The 27844-nt window shown below is 38.3% G+C and overlaps 1 protein-coding gene and 1 non-coding gene across 2 annotated transcripts; both read left to right on the top strand.

The window, feature by feature from the left end:
* Nucleotides 1-621: 621 nt before the first annotated feature.
* Nucleotides 622-27619, top strand: LOC119870648 (pantetheinase-like). The gene is made up of 9 exons (XM_038588868.1): nt 622-780; nt 1197-1251; nt 4690-4872; nt 8569-8817; nt 10359-10489; nt 19797-19989; nt 20672-20963; nt 21404-21765; nt 27431-27619. Exons 2-9 carry the CDS (start codon nt 1216-1218, stop codon nt 27617-27619), a joined length of 1635 nt encoding a protein of 544 aa, XP_038444796.1. The 5' UTR covers nt 622-780; nt 1197-1215.
* On the top strand, nt 12823-12926 carry LOC119878145. Its single transcript, XR_005386665.1, has one exon. It is a non-coding gene; the product is annotated as a U6 spliceosomal RNA (small nuclear RNA).
* Nucleotides 27620-27844: the final 225 nt, after the last annotated feature.

Here is a 27844-nt window from a genome sequence, read left to right as displayed (position 1 = left end):
GCCTCTGGGGTGCTATCCGTGAATGTCCCAACACGGTGGGTTTCTTTCCTACTCCGGCAGTGGGATGTCCCCTTCTCCCTCTAGAGAGGCAATCCTCTGCATCCTTGCAGAGTCCGGTGGTATTAATCAAGGCTCCTTTCCAAGAACAGTTTTGTTGGGCTCCAAGGCAGGCCACTCAGAACTGTGCCACTTTGGCATATTGATTATTTAAATAAAAGTTCCTTAAGAAACAGCCAGTGCAAGAAAACACTGACTTCTCCTTGTCTTCAGAAGACAAGAAATAAATATCTTCTGTAAAAGGTGGCCTCTCTGCACCAGGAGGTAAAGAGATTCTTCTTGTCAGGCAGGGAATTTGTCGTCAAAAAGGCTGTATAAACAACCTTGTTACCTTTTATTGATTTACTACCAGGCCGAAATTCTGTCCAGAATTCCTTACTAATTGAAGCTCTCCAAGTCGTTTTCTTTGTCCTGTCAATTCTTCACAGATTTATTGCCTCTTTGTCTAAGAAGTATAAAAACTGCCTGCCTTTGGTCATTTAGGTCTCCATGTCATTACTGGACCTCTGTGTGTGTGTCATAAAAAACTACCCCCCCCCCCCCCCCATTAATCTGGCTCATGTCCCTTACATTCTTCTATCAGCTGGAGATCCTTGACAGCAGAGGAAGTGGTTCCTCCCCTGCAGTTGGGCGTAGCCAGCTGGGTCAGCTTCCGCTGGATATTTGCTCTGAAGGGTCTGCAGTTTTGAGATCTCGGGAAATCTGACGTACAGCCAGCGGAAGGTAAGATTTCTTACCCTTTCAGTCTCCTGGAATCTCTGTCTGTGGGGTCTGGTGGAGGGAGAGTGATGACATTCTTTTTCTCTTTCTCTCAAATTAGCAGGAGAAAATATTTGTAGAACTAATTCCTTTAGTTTAGCGACTCTTGGTAAAAATTTGGTAGAGTACTGTTTGGTTAGTGATCCATTTCCTCCCAGATGGCTTTTGTTTTCCTTTGTGGTGTCTTTTGTGTTGTTTGTCTTAAAGGGGATTACCATAAATCAGAAGGCAGGCATAGGCCCTCTCAGCTGTTCAAGTGGGCCTCACACAGTGCTGGGTTCATGCTTCTCATCAGGCAGTGTCTGTTTAGACATACTTTGCTGTGGGTCCCTTGTAAAAACTGGATGAAGTTTTTCTTTTTGTCTTGTTCTATGTCCTAGGAACTTGGCTTTGTGACCAATGAGGATATTCTCTTTGGTTTCTGCCATCTGGAGGGTATGTTTACTGGGGTGCATTTACTGGGGTACACTAAGGTAGCCAGTTGAATAGACTGGGGATCGGAGACATCCATTTATAGGCAGCATTTTCTTTGTCCAGTTGTGCCAGCTCTCAGGGGAGTTTGTCCTAAGAGCTCCTAGACTGTAAGAGCCTTTGTCATCTCAACCTTCATTGCTTCATTGCTTGCTTTATCGAGCACTAACAAAGTGCTCGAAAAATCCCATTCCAGTAGCACCTGCCCACTGTCACAGATTGGCGGGTCTGGGACTGGAAGCTTCACCCTTTTATGGGAGACTGGAGACACCTGATACACCACATCATTCTTCCCACCTGGCCCTGAAGGTCTTTGCTTTCTTGGACTATTCTTGGGAGTAGACTTTTGGATCATGGGGTTTTCATCAAACTAGATCCCTCTCTAGGGATGCCCTCTTGTATCTTTGGTCAAAGCATAAAAAGGTTTATTGGTTTGAGTCACTATTAATTGATAATTAAATAGTAAGAACCATGGTAAGATCAATGGCCGAAAGATGAATCCTTTAAATTGGCTAAATTAAAAAAAAGTCTTTATGGTGAGCTTTTAATTGTTTTATTAGTATAAAGCTAGCTTTAAAAGGATTCCTTTGACAAGATAAAGAACAGAAATTAGACTTAAGGCAAAAATTAATGTCTATATCCATTGCAAATTTCCCTTCTTAAAATCTGACCCGATCTGTCAGTTTTAACTTCCCTTTCCTTATAAGATTTATTTTAGACAGCAGTCCAGCTTAATCTCAAGCTCAAAGTATACAGGCTATTCTAAATGCTGGAAGCCAAGAAGTAAATTTGGCAGAAGTACCTGGGACAGGGAGTAGGGCTTGCTTTGCTGTAATCCGGGTCTGCCAGCTTTAGGCATTTCTATGCAATGACCTTGGCAGATGGATCTTAGAACTATGCATCTCCCCCCCCCCCCCCCCCCCCCCCCCCCCCCCCCCCCCCCCCCCCACAGAATTCATCATGTCTCTTGAACAGCAACAGATCTTTTAAATTATAAAGCCCCTTTTCCTCCACTTTCAAAAGATCCTACCAAATTTAGAGGATTTAGAAATGTTAATGGCTGTTCGAAACCCCAATCACAGAGAACTTGGCTGCTAAGGAAAGTTTCTTTCAGCTCCTGATTATATTATGATTATTAGGCAAACCAGAAGGCCCCCTGGAGCCCAGCCCCCCTTCACAGAGGAAACAGATCACCAAAATTTCTCCTAAGCCCTCCTGCAATTAATCAGTGGAAGGATGATTCTCAGGGCCTAATAATAATAAAAAGCCCAAGGTTAAATTACATACTTAGAAAAAAACTTTTACTAAAATGCTTTATACAGAATTTATGAAGGCATAAAACTTTTGATCTCCATTTTAGTTAAACATCTCATATTAGTAAAAAAGGCAGGTCAATCCCTTGATATTCAGGCTACAATCCAAATCTTTAGGGGGAATTAAAGACAATTGTCTTTGTGTTACAAATCTCTATACAACTAGAAATGCAACTCTAAAAACAAGTCAAAACCCACCTATTTTTACTGATCTCAAAATCTTGCCTATTCCTCTCAATGCTTTATAGACATAAAAGATCAGGATGTTGGAACAAAATTGTTCTGTACCTAAAATAGTTTCCCCAAATCTTTTTGGCAACTTGAAACCTTGAAGGTTTGCTAAGTGATAAGTGATAAGGTTAAGTTCACTGAATATCTAGGTCATTTTCAAATAACATGAAATAATAAACATTAAATGCTGAACATACATTTATCTACTGGTGGTTTCCTTATTACTCTAGAGAAACTAAAAATTTGGGTCTGCTAGTAAAGATGTTCTGTGTTTTAATAAAAGATTGTACTATGAAGAAACACATGTTTCTAGAAATTATGAAATATAGTCATAAATTTGCCAATCTAAAAAATGCTGGGAAAACAGACAATTCACTGTTGCTTACTACTTAGTTTTCACTAGAAATTAAAATTTCTAAGGATTAAAAGTTGTAATTAACATATTTGACTAAAGCTGCTAAAAATTATAAGGGAAACAACCCTGTGAGATAGATGTTTTTGGTAAGAAACAGTATGACGAATGGCAATACATTTTTGTTGAGGGCAAAAATAATTCTTCCTGAAGTGAATCTAGTTATTTAGAAAGGGAAAACTTAAAAACCAAGTATAAAAAATAAAAAATAAATATTACAACATGATTTATGAAAAAAAACCTCCTTTGAAAAAATTTTATATATAGCTAAGGTTAGGATAAGTATATTTAAGAGTTAGTTTTTTTGTTTTTTTTTTTAAGATTTTATTTATTTATTCACGAGAGACACAGAGAGAGAGAGAGAGGCAGAGACACAGGCAGAGGGAGAAGCAGGCTCCACGCAGGGAGCCCGACATGGGACTCGACTTGAGGACTCGATCCCGGGTCTCCAGGAACACGCCCTGGGCCGAAGGCAGGTGCTAAACCGCTGAGCCACCCAGGGATCCCCCCAAGATTTATTTTTAAGTAATCTCCACACCAACAGTGGGGCTCAAACTGGGAGGACAGGAGTCACATGCTCTACTGACTAGCCAGCCGGGTGCTCCTACCCACTGAGACTTTAACAAGCTGTTTCAACCCATCTGGAAATCGTTTTGGTTTTCTGCCATCAGCAGGCATAATTTATTTATTTATTTTATTTATTTATTTATTTTATTTTAAACTTTCAGACTCACACATTTTTTTTTTCTTAATAAACTCCACACCCAATGTGAGGCTCACATTCATGAGGCCGAGATCAGGAGTTGTATGATCTACTGATTGAGCCAGCCAAGAGCCTCTGCATTATTATTTTAAAAATGAAATACAGAAACACTACTTCTTAGTCCTTTAAAGTCCTACTGCACATACCATTTCTTCGTGGGGTTATTAGAAAGCTTAGTCCTGAGACATGATATGTAACAGTATCTGCTTTATAGTACCTGCTGCATTCTACTGATTTTGTAAAGATTAATATTTAAAAGCTTATATAAAGCTTTCAAGAAAAATGTGCCAGGCAATATGCCAAGCAGGAAATAAAACAAAAAATTTAAGGTACGTGCCCTAAAACCAACTGGGTGAGGCAGACAGGTAAACAAATCCCACAATACACTGTTAAGAGTCGCCAGAGGCTTAAGGAACCAGGGCCCAGCCTCTAAACTCAGCGCGGGGTCCGCAGAGCTGTTTCCTAACAGCGGATGGTGCTGGGGATGGTGCTGGCCGGCAGAAGAGGAAGGGTGGGCTGCTCACAGGACACAGCTGTCTGCCGAGGCAGGGAGTTCCGAGTGGCAGATCCCAGAGCTGCAAGTGTGTGGCCTGGAGGATGGGTCTTCAGACGCCTCTAAGCCGGTCCACATCAGGCAAGTTCTTGAAGCAAAGGGCCTAATTCTTCTGTTCTCCCTGACTCAGGAACTCAGCATAAATTTCAGAGTTTACCAAGTTGCAGTGCCCCGGCCTCCAGCGCAGACGCAGACGCCTGCGGCCCCAAACCTCAGTGCCCCAGGCCAGCTTTTCCTTCACCCACAAGTCACTTCCCAAGTTTCTACTCTGCTCCAAGCACTCACCCAAGGAGGACACTCAGGGTTTACAAAGGTAACCTGCTCATCAAGCTTCCTCAAGTGGAACTCCATCGTTTAGGTCATTTCAGGTTATTTGGTCCTGGCCCGACAGGCAGATTCTGGCCCTCATCTGCCTTTCCTTTTTCTCTTTTCCGTGTGTGTGTGTGTGTGTGGTGTGTTGTGTGTGTGTGTGTCTTTGTTTCTTCTTACAGTCGAAACCCGCAACCGCTCCTCCGAGGGCAGCATCTTAAACTGCGACAAGAAACCAGAGTGTTCCGCCCCGCGATCCCGCGGACGCCCGGGAGTGGGTGTTTGGCCCGTCGGCCGAGACCCGGGGCACAGAGGAGCCTTTGTGAGGCCCGGAAGGGCTTCGCGGCGGCTGCCAGCCGGCGGGAGGATGTTGCGGGCGCGGGCGGCAACCAGGGGCTGGCGCTTCCCGGCTCCGCGGCGGGCGAGGGGCCGGGCGGGGGCGGGGCGGGGCGGGGGCGGGGGCCGCGCAACCCCTTCCTCGGCGGACTCACAGGCTTTGAGGCCCCGCCTCCTCCGGGCCCAGCTCGGCTCCGCCCCCGAGGGCCGGCCCGGCCGCAGGGCCCCCCCCCCCCTCCGCCCCGAGCCCCGGAGAGCCCCGGAGAGCCCCGGAGAGCGCAGCGGCGGCGGGAGGCCAAGAGTTAGTTTGAATATCAAAAGAATATTGCTGGAAAATTAGAATTTGATTTTTCTCTGTTAAAAAAGCTTTCTTAGATGATTGGTTTGCTTTTTATTAGAAATCATAAACAAAATTTTCTTATGTAATCTGCCTAGAAAAAAGATTTTATGCTGTTTTCATAATCAAATCTTTGCTCATTCAATAAGATAGTCCTTAATATTAAAAGAGCTAAGATTTTTTTACAATTATGTAACCTTCTCTATTTACCTTTAAAATCTTTTATTGTCACTTTGTCTAAATAAATCCATAGTTTTATAATGATCTGTGATCCTTCTTTAATTAAATGCTTGAAGCTTTTGATATTTTTTGACAAATTTCCCAAAATCAAATTATTATTATTATTTTAAGATTTTATGTTTAAGTAATCTCTACACCCGACGGGGCTTGAATTCAGCACCTCAAGATCAAGAGTCAGTCTGACAGAGCCAGCCAAGTGCCCCCCCAAATCAAGTTCTAAAATAACATCTTTTGACTACAGTCTAACATTTCAATGATTTTGTTTCTCATCATGAAACAGAGGCATTAAACTAATTGCACTTATTACATGGGAAGTATTGTCAAGTAATACTAAACATTCCAGGTAAAGAATGCCACTTTCTTGGCAGGTACAGGAACCTCAGAATGTTTTGCAGACCTCAACAAGAGAGGAACTCACCCAAATATATAAGTATTACATGCAGTCTGGTGGCAAATATTTGGCTTGGCTTCTGGCCTCAAGAGGCTGTTAAAAGTTCAATGTAGAGATTCCTTATAAAAAGTTCCAACAAGGCCGATTTAAGAGTCTAAAATGATCAATTGCTATTCTTGCTGAACTCCTATATAGAATCAGGCCAAGGTTGCTCCCCCCACCCCCGCCATATTTATTTTATAAATTAATCAGTCTTAATTTGGCTACCTTTGGTCATAAAATGAGAGTGTTTATAAAGAGAAAAATTATATTTAAGTAACATACCTTTATGGATATCAGATTCTAGATCTGATGAGACTAGATCCTGTTTTTTTCTAGTTTCCTTCAATGTCTGGTCACAACTCCTAATTAACATTTCCAATTTTTTCCTGTAATTTTGACATGGAATCACTTCATAAGTAAAAATTCCTCTTTTCTTGGAGCTCTGCAAACTAAATATACACAGCTTTATGTAAACTTGAGAGAAATCACCATAACAACTCATATATAGATCATCTTCATACCTGTTTGTCACTCAGGTCACCAGACACACTTGACCTACAAACCAAAAGAGTCTGCCGGATTGCCACTGCCTGCCCTCACCCTATTTGAAGATGCTTAGCCTGATAACTAGAAATCTTCTAAACTAGCTACTCTCAGAACTCAGAAACCAGTTTTATAATTATCTAATCTTAACCATTGCTTTTCTTTGTTTTCATAAAAATACCTCTTCTTTATTGCATGATTAATTGAACCACAGGCTTAACTTGAAAATACATAAGCTGGGGCACCTGGATGGCCCTGTCCATTTGTCTTGTCAATTCGTCCCAGATTTATTGGCTCTTTACCTAAAAAGTAGTCTGAACCTTGTTGTTGTCTGAAAATGCCTGCCTTGGTTGTTTCTTTAGGTCTCAATTTCATTTTGGGGCTTCCATGCACACTCAATAAAACTTTATTTTTTTCTCCTGTTAGTATGTCTCATGTCAATTTAATCTCCATACCAGCCGGAAGATGTTGAAAGGGTAGAAGTAAATTGTTTCTTCCCCCCAGAGACAATTTCCCCATGTTTTCTCCTTTGTATGAGCAGAAAGGCCACATTTGGGTAGCTTGGCACTCAGTTGGTGGCTTAGCAAAGCTAATGTAGTGACAGTAGTGATCAGAGGACGCAGCTCAGGCACCAGAGTGGAAGTTGTTGGTCCCCATCCGGTCGCAGTTTCAGCCAATGGCATTCTACCTCAAATCTTGCAGGTGTTCATCTGAAGACCTTCTCTTGACTAGTACATGCTAAGTAGGCCACAATTACAGACTGATGAGATGGTATGACATGTGAGGACAGGAGAAGGGTTATAAAGTCAGTGATTAAGTTTCTATCTTGTCTTGAGCCTGGGCCCCTGTGCTGTAACCTTTGCTAGGGTTTCTCAACTTTTTTCTTTTCCCCTAAGTTGAAACAGGAAGGCTTGGAGGGCTACAGTTGCAGTTTTCCCTTTGCCCAGGCTAATTATGCTTTGGTAAATGGTTTCCCTTGAGGACAGCCTTTGGTTGAGGAGAACAAAATGTTTTGGGCTTATTTCAAAGTTGGGAATATTTTTCTTCCCACTGTAGGAAGTATGAGGCAGAGGGATTTTTGTCTCCATTGTTCTCCCAGAGGATCTGGTGGGGTTCCTAGAGGGAAATCTCACAAAGTCTGAGGGCCTCTCTGACACTAGGACCTCCCTAAGATTTTAACTCTTAAGCTTGTCCACACAGAGTGTCTTGGCAATTAGTTAATGACAGTTAATATGATCATACCTATTCTGGTTCCAACCACCTGTACCCTTAGAATGTGACCTCACTTGGAAATAAGATTGTTTCAGATAGAAGTTAAAATGAGGTCATTCTGGAGGAAGATAGGCAGTAAATCCAATGACTGGTGTCCTTGTAAGAAGGGGGAATTTGGACTCAGATATGCACACAGTGAGAACACCATGTGCAGACACAGGGAGAAGACAGAGATCTATGCAGAGAGAGGGGGCTTGAAAAGATCCTTCCCTTGCAGTCCCTCAGGAGGAACGACTTCGCCGACACTTTCCTCTGAAACTTCTTGCCTCAAGACCGTGAGATAATAAATTTCTGTGTTTAAACTGCCCAGTTTGGGGGTACTTTGGGATGACAACCCTAGCAAACTAAAACATACATTTCCTTTTTAGATCCTCATAAATCCCTGCAATAAGGGTCCTTTGTTATATAAGATTTGTTTACATCTATGTCTATCGTGCAAAACCATAAGGCTTGCTTTGAGTAGATTTGATAATTTATTTTAAGGTGCTAACTCTTGGGAATCACATGATTAATTGTGTTTTCTCTCTCTACATATCAAGACTTGCTCTCTTTATCAGCAGTCATCTGACTTCAGCATGATTACCTCTCGGTTACTGGTTTATGTGGCAGTTTTGGTTCTCTGTGTCATAAAAGTCAGCTCCCGGGATACATTTATTGCAGCTGTTTATGAACATGCAGTGAAATTGCCTAATGCCACCCTAGTACCAGTGTCCCATGAAGAGGCATTGGCAGTAATGAACCAAAATCTGGACCTGTTGGAGGCAGCAATCACTTCAGCAGCAAACCAGGTACCTTCTCTCAAGCACTCTGGATTCCACCAAGAGAAAGATGGGGTCTTAGGAGACAGGGTCCCTGTCAAGTTCAATTATACTTTTGGAAAACATGTATGTTAGGTAGCCAACAACTTTGTTGTACTCCTACCTCTTACCTCCTTCTCAAAATTGTTACAGCAAGGATACTGTTCTACTTCCCTAATTGTGAGATAAAATTAAGAAAATAATAGCTTCATCATCATTAAGGGGCAGTAGATCTTTGAGGAACTTGCTATATGCTCAGCAGCTCTGCTGCTCTCTTTCACTATACGTAGAGAGTGGAGGATAAGTGGATCAGGACCAGGTACTGTGCAGTGAGTATTAGTAGCCTTGGTATACTTTTGTGCTCTTAGCCTTGTGTGGGTTTTTGGATTAGTTTATAACACCAAAATAAAGTTAAGTTGCAAATTACTTAACAATATGTATTATGTACTTCATATTTCATTCTAATTACAAGATAAACTATATATGTTAATGTGTAGTGAGTTCTTGGGTTGAATGAAGGGTTAAGTATAAAGGTCTGGTTTGAATGGATATGATTTTTTTTAAAGATTTATTCATGAGAGACAGCGAGAGAGAGAGAGAGAAGAGAGAGAGAGGGGGCAGAGACACAGGTAGAGGGAGAAGCAGGCTCCATGCAGGGACCCCGATGGGGTACTCAATCCCAGATCCCAGGATCACGCCCTGAGCTGAAGGCAGATGCTCAACCACTGAGCCACCCAGGCGTCCCTGAATGGATATGATTTAAACAAGATATTTGTAGGTCAGGTATAGAGGGAGATTATGTGAAGTGTGATGAGTCATGAATACATACATGTAACTCCTATCTACCAATATACATTCTTATACAATACAAACATTTTAAATACTATGAAGAATTCTGAGGTCCTTTTTCATCCTTAGTCCAACTATTTTCTTAAAAGCTGCAGCAGCTTTCAGGGTGACTCTCCCATCTGAAGGGGCCCCAGTGAGCTCATGGTGTACCTCTGGGCTTGGCACCCTTTGGGGAATCCGTGTCTGAGTGCTCTCCTTCTGAGAAGCCAGAATCACTTTTACAGAGTGATTTGGAGAGCAGGGAAGGTTGGAGCAGAGGAGGAAGTAAAATGGAGAATTTGAGTATAAATCAATCCTGTAATACAACACCCGACTGAAGTGGGCGGGGGGGGGGGGGGGGGGGGGGGGGGGGGGGGGGGGGGGGGGGGGGGGGGGAATGGGGGGAGCGATTTTGAGAAGAATTGGTTTTATGCTTAACAACCGCAGTGGATAGCAAACCTTTCAATAAGCTATTGATGTTTAAGAAAGAATGAAAATGTTATAGAGAAAAGGTGGTGGGATTAGACTATGCAATTGTGAAAAAAAATTATAAAAATACAGAACACAAAAAATTAAGATTGAAAGAAAGAAAAGGCCTGGATGGCTGTTGCTAATCCATTCAGTTTCTCAGGTTCCTTTACAGACCCTCTCTTGGATTGTTTTCTTACCTGAGAAATATTTTAATTGAGCTACATTTTTAACAGGGTGCACATATTATTGTGACTCCAGAAGATGGTATTTATGGCTGGAACTTTAGCAGGGAAACTATCTACCCATACTTGGAGGATATCCCAGACCCTGGAGTGAACTGGATCCCTTGTAATAATCCTAAAAGGTAAGGAAATAGGTGGTGGACAATTCAATCATGAACATGAACTTCCTTTATCTGGAAGGACTTTGTAGAAGATCACTGTGTAAGATCCACTGTCAACTCTAAGTTCAAGACCATTTTATTATTTTTCATCTCCTGTGGATACATTTATTAGGAAAGTGAATATGAGTTGTGAAATCACAGAAAATCAGTCCAGGAAGGTAACACAGAAATCATCAAATTCAATGTGAATATATTTCCATTGAGAAAAGGAACCTGGAGAGAGAATAGCATAACTTGCTTAGGGATACAGGGGTAGTGGTGAGTCAAAGATGACTAAAGGTGACTAAACAATCAAACTTTAGTTTTCTGACTTCTTACCAGTGAACAGAAAATTGTTGTCCCGTGTTTCCATAATTTGGAAACTGTGTGAGAAAATGGCAAAATAGAGCCACGTGTTAGTTCCGGATTTAAAATTTTCCTTCTTACGTCAATAAGATAGCTGAATGAGGTTAATGTGTATGAAGTCCTAAGAGCTTAAAGTGATGATGTAGCAGAACTGCGGAAGTGGTTTAAGCCAGGTCTAGACTTTATTTTTAAGATCGTATTTATTTATTAATGAGAGACACAGGGAGAGAGGCAGAGACACAGGCAGAGGGAGAAGCAGGTTCCACGCAGGGAGTCCGATGTGGGACTTGATCCCAGGATCCTGGGATCACACCCTGGGCTGAAGGCAGGCGCTAAACCTGAGCCACCCAGGTGTTCCTTTTTTTTTTTTTTTTTTTTTTTAAGATTTTAGGGTGTGTGTTCTAAGAAAGCATTTTGTAGTCTTTATTGGATATAGCAAACAGTCTGAAAGATACAGTTTAAATGTGCATATATTTGGATATATGATGGACTTTCAAGATTAATAGAGACAGAAGGGAAATATGTTATCAGGACTGTTTAAAAAAATCCCAAACACCAGAATTCTATTTAATGTACTTATTCTACCAGTTGTGGTGATCTGAAAAGACTTCGGCTAAATGTTTCAAGTGATGTGATGTATTGTGTTTAATACCTAGGTATTTCAGACATTAATTGAAGCAAACGAGAGAGAAGAATTGTCAAATACTCATTCTTTATATATAATGCATTAAGATAATTTTTTAGATGTGGTTTCTCATCCTTCTTGGTCTTTTTCAAGGATATGTTTTTGTTGATAATTGGTATGGTTTTGCTTATATTAATTGTACCAATTTGTAGATCTATCTAATGGTCTCGGTTTGATACTCAAAGAAAGCTTTTACTACTATTGCCAGGAGATAGCGCTAAATTTCCATTCATTTAACTGTTATTTTACACTTCTCAGCTCTTCTTCAATAACCTACCTCCTATTAACCATCTATTATTTAAAGATTGTGCCAAGAGAGAATAAATATGGCTACATGTTACATGTAGTAGGGTCTCACTTTTGAAGATTGCTTTTTAAATTACTTACTGGGACAACTACTGGTAACCTGATAAAGAATAAAGAAATCAGGGGCACCTGGGTGGCTCAGATGGTTAAGCATCTGTCTGCCTTCTGCTCAGGTCATGATCCCAGAGTCCTGGAATTGAGCCCCAAGCTCCCTGCTCATAGGGGTGTCTGCTTTTCCCTATTCCTCTCCACCCTGCTCGTGTGTGTTCTCTCTCTCTCTGTTTCTCTCTCAAATGAGTAAATGAAATCTTTAAAAAAAAAAAAAAAAAGAATAAAGAAAACATTAACAAGCATTCCAGTATTTCCATTTTTCCATACTGTCTGGTAGTGCCCTAGGTCAATCCTTGTTTCCTTTATTTTTTTTTTCTTTTTTTTTTTTTCCTTGTTTCCTTTAATCTGAGCTATTGCAACAGCTTTCTAATGATTCCCTGTATTTAGTCTCTTATCATTCTAATACATTCTATACCCTAATGGCCTATTATCTTAAGGAAAATTCAGATCATGTGACTTCTGTCCTCAAAACCTTTTGTCTATTAAATTTGAAGTAAGTTTTTAGCTTTTTGTGCTGAGCTCTTTTATGATCCCAAATGCATCTTTTAAATTCCCCTTTCCCTTTTCTATCCCTAATGATGCCTCTGCTCCAACCAGATTGACTAGTTCCCTGAACAAGATTTCCCTTTTCTTAACCTCCAAGGGTCTCTTTTTTCCTAATTTTTTTTTTTATTGTGGTAAAATATATAGAACATAAGGTTTACTATCTTAACCATTTAAAATGTACAGTCAGTAGTATTAAGTATATTTGTATTGTTATTCCACCATCACTATCACCCACCTCCAGAACCCTTTTTATCTAGCAAAACTCAAACTCTATACCCATTAAACAATAATTTTGCTTGCGGTCATTTTGGCAGCACCTATACTAAAATTGGAGCAATACAGAGAATATTAGCATGGCTCTTGCACAAGGATGACATGCAAATTCCTGAAGCACTCCATATTTTTAGAAAAGAAAGAGGAGACATTATAGTGATACCACAGAAATACAAAAGATTATGAGAAGAGGCTACTATGAATAAGTATATGACAACAAATTGGACAACGTAAGATAAATCCATGGATTTCTAGAAATAGGGAACCTAACAAGACCAATAATGATTAAGGAGATTGGATCAGTAATCAAAAAATTCCCAGCAAAGGAAAGCTTGAACCAAATGAATTACAGATAAATTCTACAAATATTTAAGGAAGAGTTAATGCCAGTCCCTCTTAAACTCATCTAAAATATTTAAGAGGAGGGAACATTCCCAAATTCACTTAATGGAGCCAGGGTTACCTTGATGCCAGTTAGATAAGGATACCACAAGGTAAAAAAAAAAAAAACCACTACAGGCCAATATCCCTGATGAATACAGACATAGAAGTTCTTAACAAAATACTAGGAAACCAAATTCAATAGCATATTAAAAGGATAAGAGACCATGATTAAATGGAATTTGTCCTGGCATGCAAGAATTTTTCAACATAAGTAATACAAAAATGTGATACACCATATTAATAGAATGAAATATGAAAATCATAAAATCACTTCAATAGATGCAGAAAAAGCATTTGACAAAATTCCACATACTTTCATTATAGAAACGATCAAGAAAGTCAATATAAAAGGGACACATCTCAACATAATGAAGGCCATATATGGCAAGCCTGCAGCTAACAGCATACTGATAGAAATTTGAAGAATCCCTCTAAGATCAGGGAAAAGACAAGGGTGTCCACTCTCCATACTCCTATTCAATGTACTACTAGAAGTCTTAGCCAGAGCAATTAGTCAAGCGAAGAAATAAATGGCATCCAAATTGGAAAGGAAGAACTAAAATTGTTTCCATTTGCTGCTGCTGTGTCTTGTATAAAGAAAATCCTAAGGACTTCACCAAAAAACTATGAAACCCAAAGCTAAATAACCCAGTTAAGAAATGGGCAGAAGATATGAATAGACATTACTCCACAGAAGACATTCAGATGGCTAACAGACACATGAAAAAATGCTCAACATCACTCATCATCAGGGAAATACAAATCAAAATCATGGTGAGATACCACCTCACACCTGTCAGAATGGCTAAAAATAATAACACAGGAAGCAACAGATGTTGGTGAGGATGTGGAGACAGGGGAATCCTCTTACACAGGTGGTAAGAATGCAAACTGGTGTAGCCACTCTAGAAAACGGTATGGAAATTCCTCAAAAAGCTAAAAATAGAACTACCTTCTAACTCAGGATGTATACTACTAGGTACTTACCCACAGGATACAAAAATACAGATTTGAAGGGGCACATCCATCCCGATATTTATAGCAGCATTATCAACAATAGCTAAGCTATGCAAAGAGCTTAAATGTCCATTCACTAATTGATAAAGGTGTAGTATAGGGATACTTGGGGGGCTCAGTTGGTTAAGCATCTGCCTTCAGCTCAGGTCATGATTTTGAGGTCCTGAGATTGAGCTCCACATTGGGCTCTCTGCTCAGTGGGAAGTCTGCTTCTCCCTCTCCCTCTTTCTCTGTCCTTCCCCCCTCCCTACTCATGCTCTCTCTCTTCTCACAAATAAATTTTTAAAGAAGATGTAGTGTACACACACACACACACACACACACACACACACACGGAATGTTACTCAGCTATCAAAAAGGATGAGCTCTTGCCATGTGCAACAACATGGATGGAGCTAGAGTATATTATGCTAAGTGACATAAGTCAGAGGAAGACAAATCCCATATGATTTCACTCATATGTGGAATTTAAGAAACAAAACAGATGAATATATGGGAAGGAAAAAAAAAGAGGGAGGCAAACCATAAGAGACTCTTAATTCTATAGCTAGAGTTCTCTATAGAACAAAGATTGATGGAGGGAGATGGGTGGGGAAATGGGCTAGATGAATAATGAATATTAATGAGAGCACTTACTGTGATGGGCAGTAGATGTTATTGTAAATGATAAATCACTAAATTCTATACCTGGAGCCAATTAATTAGAATTCAAATAAAAATTGGAAAAAAAAAGTGAATTCAGGAAAGTTGCAGGATACAAAATCAATATATTAAAGTCAGTTCTATTTCTGTATACTAATGATGAACCATTAAAAAATAATCTCATTTACAAAGTACCAAAAATAATAAAATACTTAGGAATAAATTTAACAAAAGAAGGGAAGGGAAAGATCTGTACACCAAAAATAATAAGACATTAAGGGAAGAAATTGAAGAAAACATAAATAAATGAAAAGATCCTGTGTTCTTGGATTGGAAGAGTTAATAGTGTTAAAATATTCATACTACCCAAACCATCTACAGATTCAGTGCTACGCTTATCAAAATTAAAATTGTATCTTCATAGAAATAGAAAAAAAATAGATCCTCAAATTTGTATGGAGCTACTGAAGATTCCAAATAGCCAAAGCAATCTTGAGAAAGAACAAAGCCAGAAGCATCACACTTCCGGATTTCACACTATATTAGAAAGCTATAGTAATCAAAACTTACTGTGCTATTTTATTGGCATAAAAACAAACACATAGACCAGTAGAACAGACTCCAAAGCCCAGAAGTAAATCATGTGTATATAGTCAACTAATATTTGACAAAGCAGCCTTGAATATACAATGGAAAGAGGATAGTCTCCTCAATAACTGGTATTGGGAAAACTGTATATTCATATGCAAAAGAGCAAAATTGAACCTTTATCTTACACCATTCACAAAAATTAACTCAAATGTATTAAAGATTTAAACATAAGACCTGAAACCGTAAAACAGTTGAAGAAAACAGGGAAACATCTTGACATTGGAGTTGGTAAGGACTTTTTAGATATGACACCAGAAGCATAAACAAAAAAAGCAAAGATCAACAAATAGAACTACCTCAAGGTAAAAAGCTCAGCATAGCCAAGGAACAAAATGAAAGGGCAACCTATAGAATGAGAGAAAATATTTGCAAATCTTATATCTGATAAGGGCTTAATATCCAAAGATACGTAAGGAATTCACACAACTCAATAGTTAAAAAGGGAGAGAAAGGGACAATGGATCTAAATAGACATTTCCCCCAAACATGACTAATCAAGTAAATGCAAGAAAAAGCAAATCAAACCCACTGTATGATATCTCACGCTCACTGGAAATCTCCTGGAATTATCAAAAAGATAAGGGATAACAATTGCTGAAGAGAATACAAAGAAAACCTTTTCTACTGTTGGTGGGAATATAAAGGGGTGCAGTCACTGTCGAAAACAGTATGGAGTTTCCTCAAGATATAACTACCGTATGATCCACAAGGAAGTGAAATCGTTATTTCCAAAAGATATCTGCACCTCTATGTTTATTGCAGCATTTTCTACAATAGCCAAGACATAGAAACAATGAAGTGACCTTTAACAGATGAATGGATAAAGAAATGTGTTATATACATATATTCAATGGAATATTATTCAGCCATGAAAAAGAAATATTGCCATTTGCAACAACATGGATGAACCCCGAGAACATTCTGCTAAGTGAACTAAGCCAGGCAGAGGACAAAAACTGCATGATCTCACTTATAAGTAGAGTCTAAAAATGCCAAACTTATAGAAGCAGAGAGAATAATAGTTGCTAGGGGCTGATGGTGGGAGAAATGAGACAAAAGTTAGGCAAAGGATACAAACTTCTAGTTATAAGAGGGAATAAGTTCCAGAGATCTAATGTATATCATGGTGACTATAGTTAACAATACTCTATTGTTTGCTTGAAAGTTGCAATGGGAGTGAATATTAAATGCTCTCACCGTATTAACAATCAAACAGTAATTATACTAAAGAATGTGTTAACCTAATTGTGGTAAACATTAATATATACATGTATCAAATCACATTTTATATTTTGATCTCACACAATGTTAAATATCAACTATATTTCAGTAAAGCTGGAGAAAGAACACAATAACTCCCTATTTCCCCATCTCTGTAGCCCCTGGCAGTCATCACTTTACTTTCTATATTGATGAATTTGGCTACTCTTGACTATGCTAGCTACCTATATATTACCTTTTGTGATTGACTTATTTCACTTAGCACAATGTTTTCAAAGTTCATTCGTGTTATAGCACGTGTCAGAATTTCCTTCCTTTTTAGGCTGAATAATATTCTACTGTGTATGTATAACCACATTTTACTACCTTTCATCCATTGATGGACACTTGAGTTACTTCCACCTTTAGGTATTGTGAATAACGTTGCCATGAACATAAGTATACAGATGTATCTTCAAGACCCTGCTCTCAATTTTTTGGAAATCTATCCTGAAGTGTAACTGCCAAATCATATGCTGGTTCTATTTTTAATTTTTTGAGGGACTACCAAACTGGTTTCCTGGCAGTTCTTTTCCTAATCATGTCATTTTTACATTTTCACCAACAGCGCCTTTGTGTTCCAATTTCTCCACATCCTCAGAAACCCTTGTTATTTTCCTTTTTTTTTTTTTTTTTTTTTTAAGTAGTAGACATTCTAAAGGGTGTGAGGTGACATTTCATTGTGGTTTTGATTTGCATTTTCCTAGTGATTAGTGAGGTTGAGCATCTTTTCACATGCTTATAGGCCATTTGCATGGCTGGTTCTTTTTTGTTTGTTTGTTTTTGTTTTTGTTTTTTTAAGAAAAGACTATTCAAGTCTTTTGCCCATTTTAAGATCAGATTGTTGTTGAATTTTAAGAGTTCTCTTGTATTGTGAATATGAATATAAATTGTCCTTCTTTGTCTCTTGTAATCTTTTTTTAATTTAAAATCTATTTTACCTGATATTAGCATAGAGTGTCTTAATTTCTCCCTCACATTTGAACAGTATTGCTGGATACCAGATTCTTAGTTGACATTTTTTTTCTTCCAGCACTCTAAATATATTGGCCCACTGCTTTCTGGTCTCTAAAGTGTCTGATCAAAAACTGCTAATAATTTCACTGGGGATTCCTTGTATGTTATGAATCACTTATCTCTTGTGGCTTTCAAAATCCTTATTTTGTGTTTGGCTTCTGACAATTTGATTACAACATGTCTTGGTATGGGTGTCTTTGAGTTCATCCTTCCTGGAGATCATTGAACTTCTTGGTTATTTATATTCATGTCTTTAATTAAATTTGGGAAGTTCTTAGATATGATTTCTTCAAATAATCTCTCTGTCTCTTTATCTCACTCTTCTTGGACTCATATAATCTGTGTATTAGTCCACTTTGTGGTGTCCCACAGCTCCCTTAGGCCTTGTTCACTTCAATCTTTTTGTCTTTCCATTATTTTGACTTGATTATTTCAGTTGGCTTACCTTTAAATTTATTGATTCTTTCAGCTAAAATTCATCTTTGAATACCATTTGTAAATTTTTTATTTTAGTCATTGTAATTTTCAGCTCTAGAATTTCTTTTTGGTTCCTCTTAGGTTTTCCATCTCCCTACTGATATTTCCATTTGTTAATATGTTATCTTCTTGACTTTTTCTACACTTGCTTTTAATTCTTGAGCATCTTTAAGACAGTTGTTTTAGTCTTTGTCCAGTAGGTTTGCCCTGTGGTCTTTCCGTAGGATGATTTCTGTAGGTTTATTAGTTTATTCTTTTTTTTTTTTTTCCTTTGAATGGGCCATACTTTCTTGTTTATTTGCATGCCTGTGATTTTTTTGTTGATAAATTGATATTTGAAACTTAAATATGATCATTCTGGACATCAAATTCTTCCCCTTCCTCAGGGTTTAGTGCCTTTTGTTAGTTTGCTTGTTTTGATTCTTGTAGGCTGTTTCTGTTCTAGGCATAAGCTTGAGGTGTAAAATTAAGATCTTTTGAGGGCTTTTCTTAGCCTGTGTCTTTCCCTGACCACATGTGTTGACTTTCTAAATTCTCCTATGTATATTATTGCTTTTTTATGTCCTAGTCTTTAAATGTCTGACTCCCAAAAGAGAAAAAGGACAAAATTACGGAAGGGAGAGAGAAGACAACCATGGCTCTTTAAATCCTCTAGAAATTACTTGAGCTAGTAGGGGAAGGACTTGCAATAATATGGTAGTTGTGGTGGTAATGGGGTACAAAAATGGCTACCTACCCTTGTGTCTGTACCTCCATGATCAGAAGCTCTTATCAGTGATCAGAACACAGATCCCTGATATTTGGAGGACAGGGTTTTTATTGTCCAACCTGGTCCCAATAAGCTGCCTGCATGGTGCTCCAGGCACCTGCATGGATGTGGGGTAAAGCATGGGTAGCCATTGCTGAGCTAAGAGCTGAAATTGACTGCAGTTGCAATTTGCCTTCCAAGCCTTCCCTTGGAATTTACAAGCCTTGGGGTAGACTTCAGAATTTCAAAATAGTTGCATAGGTTAGATTCTGCTGATACAAATATTATCTAGGTGGAGGGATGTATTCCTGGTCCTTCCTACTCTGCCATCTGGAATTGTAAATTCCAAGTTTTCATTCTTTCACTTGAAATATTTTTTTATTCCTCTTTTCTGCCAGGGTTAGTGAACAGAAGATGTGTATCATTGCTCCCAAATATCCATGAGATGTGACACACATCTTAAGACAAACACATAATGAATACATGATTATTATATATGATGACAAATGCTCTGATGAAAAAAATTCATGGCCTATAATCTTGTCCTAGAAGAGTTTCCTACAACCAAATTCTCACAAGCATGTACTTCCTCTGAAATCTATTCTTGTTTTAATCCTTCCCTTCTATGATTTTATTTAGAATTTATTTTCACATATATAACATAATAGGTTTAGACAACATAATTCTGAATTTTATTAAAAGATAAGTTTCATTTTTGTTTTCTTTTTCCAATAAACACATATCAGGTTTGGCTACACCCCAGTGCAAGAAAGACTCAGCTGCCTGGCCAAGGACAACTCTATCTACGTTGTAGCTAATATTGGAGATAAGAAGCCATGCAATGCCAGTGACTCTCAGTGTCCCCTCGATGGTCGTTATCAATACAACACTGATGTGGTGTTTGATTCTCAGGGAAAACTGGTGGCACGCTACCATAAGGTAAAATTAATTTGCAAACAGTTCAGTTACTAAGTATTTAACAAAATAAAGTGGACAAGAAAGAAAAATAATTAGTGTTGGTAAAAAGTATACTTCAGAAGCAGACTAGAGACAAAGCATAGTAAGTAATGATTAGGTGTGGTAAGCTCCTATGAAGAGGCTCAGGAGGCTTCCTATGCATTTAGGAACACAGGAATATATCTGTGGAAGTGTATGAAAATCAGCAGGAGGTACCTGCATTGACGTATAATGTTGCCTTTTAGACTTTGTCCTTTTAAAGACATGCCTTGGCATTGGGTCAAGACTAGAAGGAAAAACTACCTACCAGATAGACTTGGTTTTGAAGAGAAAGAAGCAAAGAAAGTTCTTTCTCCACAGAAAAGAGTTAAGTGTTCTTGGCAAATAGAAGTTATCTATTTCACTCCTATGTCTTTCTAAGATTCAAGAGGGCCTTAATAGTTAAGGATTTCCTTCTACATATCTATAAAATGTGGATATTGAACCAAAGGCTCCTATCAGTTGTAGTAATCTCTGATTCTCTTACACTTTTTCCCTGTGAAGACAGTGGTCATGGATTAAATTGGCACTAAGAGATGTTGGCTTGCACATTTTCAGGCACAGTAACACCCAGGCCAACTTCTGAAAAGAGACTTTTACCCACTTCATCTTCCGTTTCTTACAGCACAACCTTTTCATGGGTGAAAATCAATTCAATGTACCCAAGAAACCTGAGGTTGTGACTTTTGACACCATCTTTGGAAGATTTGGCGTTTTCACATGCTTTGATATACTCTTCTATGATCCTGCTGTTACTCTGGTGAAAGATTTCCATGTGGATACCATAGTCTTCCCAACAGCATGGATGAATGTTTTGCCACATTTATCAGCTATTCAATTCCACTCAGCTTGGGCAATGGGCATGGGAGTCAACTTCCTTGCATCCAATATACATCACCCCTCAAAAAGAATGACAGGTAATGTGTAAGCTCTAAAATTTACAAACTTTTGTAATCAAAAAAGTACAAGAAAAAATATTTTTTCTAGCTAACGTGTATACTCCTTAATATAATATTTTCTTAATTTTTGCATATCTAGCTGGTGACATACTGTAGAATCAGTCTCAATCCAAATTGTTTTGTAGATTTATTTAGGTTTTTTTTTTTTCCATTTATATGTATACTTTTTTTTTCCCCTTCAAAAATTCACCACTTCTTACATGAAAGTTTCTCTTATTGGCCTCTTAGTATCATACTTTGATTTCTTCTCACTTGTTGTCCTTTTCAATATATTTTACTATAATTAATGATGCATATAACTTAGAGTAAATGATAATGTGAGTTTAAAATAACACTAACAACTACGCAATTCCATTTCACTTCTCTATTTTAAATGCTATTTCCAACATCACTTTCAGGAAGTGGCATCTATGCACCCGATTCTCCAAGAGCATTTCATTATGATATGAAGACAAAAGAGGGAAAACTTCTCCTCTCACAACTGGATTCTTATACACATCACCCTATCGTGGTGAATTGGACTTCTTATGCCAGTAGTATAAAAGCATTCCCAACAGAAAATCAGGAATTTACAGGTACTGCTTTTTTTGATGAATTCACCTTCTTGGAGCTCACAAGAGTCACAGGAAATTACACAGTTTGTCAGAAAAAACTCTGCTGTCATCTAAGCTACAAGATGTCTGAAAAGAGAACAGATGAAGTTTATGCCCTAGGGGCGTTTGATGGACTACATGTTGTCGAAGGGAGGTATTATTTACAGGTAATTATTGTTTTGGTCACAGGGAAGTTAACCAGATATAATACAGGACCCCCAGTTGAATTTGAATTACAGATAAACAATGAATTATTTTTATTATAAGCATGCCTCAATTTTTTGGATACATGTGCACTAAAAATTTTATTTGAATTTGAGTTTAGTTGGGCATCTTGAATTTTATGTGCTAAAACTTGAAATCCTAGTTGTCAGTCTGATTTGAAACTGGCTAGAGAAAAGGCAGAAGATTTATTTACAGTACCTGTATTTAAAATGATATAATAATTAAGTTACAGATGACTTTAATGGTTGTTAACCTCTCCTATTTCCTTCCTGAATAAATTTATCCTTTTTTTTTTTTTTTTTGATATGTCCACTAAAGCTTATCATTGCATGTTTCATTAAGAGCTTGACACTAAGTATGTCCTGGAGACATTGACAGTTGACCTCTGAGATATGTAGTAGATAGTTCACTTCCCTCAACATTAAAGGGGGAACTATTATAGCCTGGTGAGGTGTGACCCCTATGAGCAAACAACTTTCATATTCCTCTCATTCTGTTCTCCTCTTCCCTAAACTGGCTCCCATCCTATTTCAAGGCTTCCTGTTGACATTTCAGCCCCATCCAATCCATTTCCTGTACTCTAGTTACAAAAATTACTAAAAGCCATTTCTGATTATTTTATTCTCTTGCTTAAAATTCCTCACTGTCTTCTAGTGGGCAAATCAAATTCCTTAACAAAACATACTCAAATTCTTGACATGTGCCATTTCCTAGTCTCCATTGTCTTCTCTCACTTCTCTCACATGTGCCCTCGGTTTCTCTCATATTGAGACCTTTCCTCTTCCCCATTGTGTGGGCATCTGCAGACCCTATGCATGTGTGCACAGGTGGTTTCCTTTATCTATGATGGCCCCACCTATTCACCATTCACAGTGCTTTTTCAAGTGTTGTCTTCACCAAGAAGGCTGCCCTGGCACTTTCTGTAGCACCACTCCCACCTCCCTACCTGGTCTAGGTACTTCAGACATCCATGCTCAGCTTTATCAAGGACATATTATGTGAAATTATCCACATACTCATTTAAGACTGAAAACTATTGAGTGCTGGACCTAAACCCATTGTACAATATTCTGTTTGCTATATGACAAACACTTTACCAATGCTTGCTCATTTGGACATTTATTTTAGTGCCTACTGCATAGTAGGTATATATTCAGTGCTACTGGATATGAAGATGAATAAGTAAAGGCCCTTCTCTTGAAGAATTTAGTAGCAGGGATAGACATATGAATAAATAAGGTCAATACAGGTGGCATGTAATAGAACTTAGAATCCACATTTTGTTGTAGGAATACGAACAAGCTCTACCTGGCCTAATCTGGAGATTCAGGGAAGTTTCCAGAGACATGATATATAGACTTATGCTTTTATCCAAATGAAAAGAGTGGAAGGAAATTCTAGACAGAATGGAATTTGAGCAAGTGTGTGGATGTGTCAAGAAGTAGGGTATGCAGGTCATTGTTATTAAGGCATAATGTAAGAAACAAGGGTTGGTGGAAGATGAACCTAGAGGCAGGATCACATTTGACAGAATCTTACCAGTCATTCCTAAAGTTTGGACTTTATTTTCTGGGTGACAGTCTTCTGTTGGAAGGTGTTCAGCAAGGGAATGATGTTATCAGATCTGCTGTTGAGTAGATCACTGTGGGCATGATGAAACTAGGGCAAAAAGGCTACTTAGATTACTAGCATAGTCCTATCAGGACCTGTACCAAGATTATGTTGGAATAAGAGCAGGGTTTGGAGTCAAGCAATATTTAGAAAACTTAACTTAGTAGTTAATTTGATACAGAATAGGACAGCAGAATGAGGCAACCGGAGTGTGCCAGGTTTCTGGCAAGAGTAGCTGGGTGAATATAATGCTCTGACAGATCAGAATGCTAGAGTGGGAGCAGATTGAGTGGCAGTGGGGAGATGCTCAGATCATTTTGGATGTTGGTTTGAAGTATTCATGGAACATTCACCTGGAGCCATGGTACCCAATATCACCAGCAGAATCTGGGGCAGCACCCCAAATCAAACATGTTAATATGACTGATGGAAAACATGGGACTATTTACCCTAAATAGCTTAACTAAAAACAGAATAGCCTTATATTAGTTCAAATTAGGTCACAATGTCAAATGCTACAAAGCCTTTATTTTTAGAGAAGTCTGATCTTGGGATTGAGGATGAGGGATTTTGGTATTATGTTCATAATCTTTTATAGTCTAACTGTGATGATAATTAATGCTAGAAAAATCTCTAACACCGAAATCTATTTCTTAACTGAGAGAAGAGAAATTAAAGGAAATAAGGATACAATAACTCCACATCTTGCCACAAAGATTTTCCAAGTATTCTAGAGTGAATTTTAAGGACGTGGGTAAAGAAGGTGCTTGTATCATTTTTTAGAGTAGAAGATGGTAAAATATTGGATAAAGATTTACAGCAGTTGTTAAGGAAGAGTGGGAGAAGGAGCAGCCTACATCTGACACCATCTACCTGGAGCCAGTGCAGAGTCCACAGAGTAAGGACTTGGTCTCACAAGTCTGGTCCCCTCTCCGCTTGAGACTTGTGGCAAGTCTAGGTGCTTTCTGACCTGACTGTAAATCAGGGGTTTCCATATCCCTGCCTTGGATTTGCTAATGTTCTGGAATGGCTCATCGAACCCAGGAAAGTGCTTTATGTACTACTAACCATTTATTACAGAGGACATTTTAAAGAATACATACGAACAATCGAGGACATGATACATAGGGCAAGATCTGGAAGTGTCCCAAGCATAAGAGTTTCTGTCCCCATGGAGATTTTGGCTTGTGCCACCTTCCTGGCATGTAAATATGGCATTCTTGTTTGCCAGCCTGAAATCTCTCTAAACCCCATACTTTAGTAGTAACTATGGAGGCTTAATTTCATGGACACAATTGATTCAATCATTGATCATTGGTGATTAATTTAACCTCCAGCTCCTCTCTCCTCCCCAGAGATGGGGGTGTAAATGATGAGGCTTACATTTCCAACTCTCTTACCAGATGGTAACCATTTCCATTCTGTGGTTATTAAAGGCTTTCCAAAAATCTCATCATTAACATGCACTCAGGTGTGGTGGAAAGAGGCTCATTATGAATAAAAAAAGTGCCTCCTTTCACATTTCCCCTCTTATCACTAAGGAAATTCCAAGGATTTTAGGGCCTTCTATGTCAGGAACTAGAAAAAGACCGAATATATATTTCTTACTATAAATCACAATACCACACACTTCCTTTGTTCTAAGTTCTGGGAAGAGAGTGAGTGGGCGATGAAATGTTTTCAACTTAAAAGACTGAAAATGCCTTTCTTTTCATATTTAATGGAGTATATCCCTAGGTATGGAAATCAAGGTCATTGTATTCCTACAATGAGAATTCTTGAGTTATTTTGATTCCTGATCCTTTGTATATGTATCCCTCTTCCTCCTGGTTTCTCAGAAATCTTTTAGAATTTCCTCCCCTCCATTTCTTCTTTTGGGAACTCCTGTTATCGGGGACATGTGTCTTTTGGATTGGTCTTCTAATTTTTTAAACTTTTCTTTGCTATTTCTTTTCATTTTCTCCATTTGCTTTCTGAGAGTTTTTCTCCTCTTGATCTTCCAAGGCTTGCATTGAGTCTTTTATTTTTGCTGACATGTTTTTATTTTTGAAGAATTACTTTTTCCTTTATGAGTTTTTGTTTGTATTTTTTTTGCTGATGTTTTCTGGATACAGTATTTAACTCTCTGAGGCTATTAAGGAAATCTTTTTTTCCTTGGAGTTTCTTCCCCTTAAATACTTTCTTTTCCCCTCAAATTTCCTTTATCTACTTGTTTTGCTCTCCCTTTCATGTTAGAAGCTTTCCTCATAGATAGGGTTACCCTTTAACATTACCAAAAACTGACTGAAAAGTTGAGCATAGGAGTGATACTTGCCAATTTTAAGCTTCACTGGAGAATAACTAGCCAGGCCCTTTGTTAAAGAAATCCCTGAGTTAAGTATATTTGGAGACTTCCTCTTGAGATGGGTCAGGTTACTCAGGTTTTAAAATTCTTCTAATTCCCTTCCTTAATAGTGTTGCTTAATTTTGCAAACTAAAATACAAGATGGCTTGGTAAATTCAAAGTTCGGGTAAACAACAAATATTTTAAAAGATACAAGTATGTTCCATGCAATATTTGGGACATACTTAAACTGAAAACTATTTTGGTAGTTTAGTTTATCTAAACTTCAATTTAACAAGACTCCTTTCCTGTATTTATCTGGCAATTTTATTTCTAAAGGATTAATTATTTGTTGGCAGCATTTAGAGAGCCAGGTGGGAGCAATGACCTTGCCGATGTGGCCCTGGGGGAAGGAGATGGTCACAACATTTACTAGGTTTCATTCATGAATCCCCTTCAACTAGGTTATTTAAAACCTCCACTAAACATAATCTGCTTTACCCTTTCTGGAAATAAATGCTCCACCTTTTATGGGAGGAAGGTAAGGACAGTTGCACATCCATGATGGGGGACTCAGTATCTGAGGCATCCTTAACTTCCCACAAATTTTCCTTACTTTAGCCAGTACTTTACTGGCTCCTGGGGCACTTAGTGCTTCCAGTAATGGAATCTTCTGAGTATTCTGCAGTGTAGATAGGGTTGATTCTTGGCTCTCCCATTGCCAGTTTAGGACTCGGTTTTCTATTTAGGTCTGCTAAATCATTTGCCTCTTCTGCATCAACCACCCCAGCTTCCAACGTTGTACCATGATCTATCCTCCCATTCTGTCCTTGTGAGTTTATGTCTTAAAAAAACAAGCAAACAAAAACCTAATGTTGGTTTCAGTAAGATGTCAAGAAAATAAAATAGGAGCATATATTCATTTTACCTTAACCTGAAATCTAATTGTATCCCATCTAACACATTTGCTCTAAAGCATTTATTCTCCAACTTCAAAAGTAGAAGCAGGGGGACCACTTTAGTCAGGCAGGAGGTGAAGGTGGTTTGAAATAAGACTTGGAAGATGCAGCAAGATAGAGTTAAATAAATAGGATCTTCCTTTTGAGGACTTTGCATCTGCACAGAGAGATGACTCAATACTTAAAGTTTACATTCAATAAGTATGTAGCAGGCCAGTGTAGTTAGTATAACTATGTAGTACAGTGAGAACTGTGTCAGTTCTTACTTAGATATAACGTATATGACTTTTCCAATTCACAGGGATTGCCTCTAGATCAACTCTAGGGTTCATTACAACTTTAAAGTTCTTTTATTGTGTCAAATAGGCAAAAATGTAGAGATTATAGTGTCTAGATATATCCTTTAAAAATAGAATATTTGATTATAAAAGCATTGCTAGCTTGAGAACGATGAGGGTACAGCTGTTCACAGCTAAAGATGAGGTGTCTGATCATTTCTTTAAGAAATTTAATCTGTTTGACTGTGAGTTGCAGAAAGCACTAGGTAGGGTCTGAAGTCCTTTATTTTTATTACTAGCTGAAGTAGCTATGTATCAATGAACTGGATTAATGTAATGGAAAAAAAGTATTTTATCAAACAAAGGGGCATAGATATGATTTCTAGTTCTGGAGGGTATATGCTTAAGGCTTACTGGTTTGCATTTACTTTCCTAGATTTGTACTCTGCTGAAGTGTAAAACAGCACATGTACATACTTGTGGTGGTGCAGTTGAAACTGCTTCTACCAGGTTTGACATGTTTTCCCTCAGTGGTACTTTTGGAACCCAGTATGTTTTCCCTGAGGTGTTGCTAAGTGAAACTCAGCTTGCACCCGGAGAATTTCAGGTAAGAACTTTTGCTTAATATTGACAATTCATTTTATGTAAGAGGAAACACTTTTGAGTACAAAACCTTCTTAAATGTTTACAAATATCACACTATATATATATATATATATATATATATATATATATATAAATTAATAATATATTTATATATTATTGTGGAGACTATTGGAAAGAGGCTGAGCTGTTTGGGATCTGTTGAATAGGAAGAAGATTCAAGCAGGGTTTCAGGATTGGCCCACCA

Source organism: Canis lupus, unplaced genomic scaffold (genome assembly GCF_011100685.1).
Source record: "Canis lupus familiaris isolate Mischka breed German Shepherd unplaced genomic scaffold, alternate assembly UU_Cfam_GSD_1.0 chrUn_S1008H1176, whole genome shotgun sequence".
Classification (NCBI taxonomy): Eukaryota; Metazoa; Chordata; class Mammalia; order Carnivora; family Canidae; genus Canis; species Canis lupus.
Note: the sequence above shows the minus strand (reverse complement) of the source record. Positions and strands in the feature narration are given on the sequence as shown.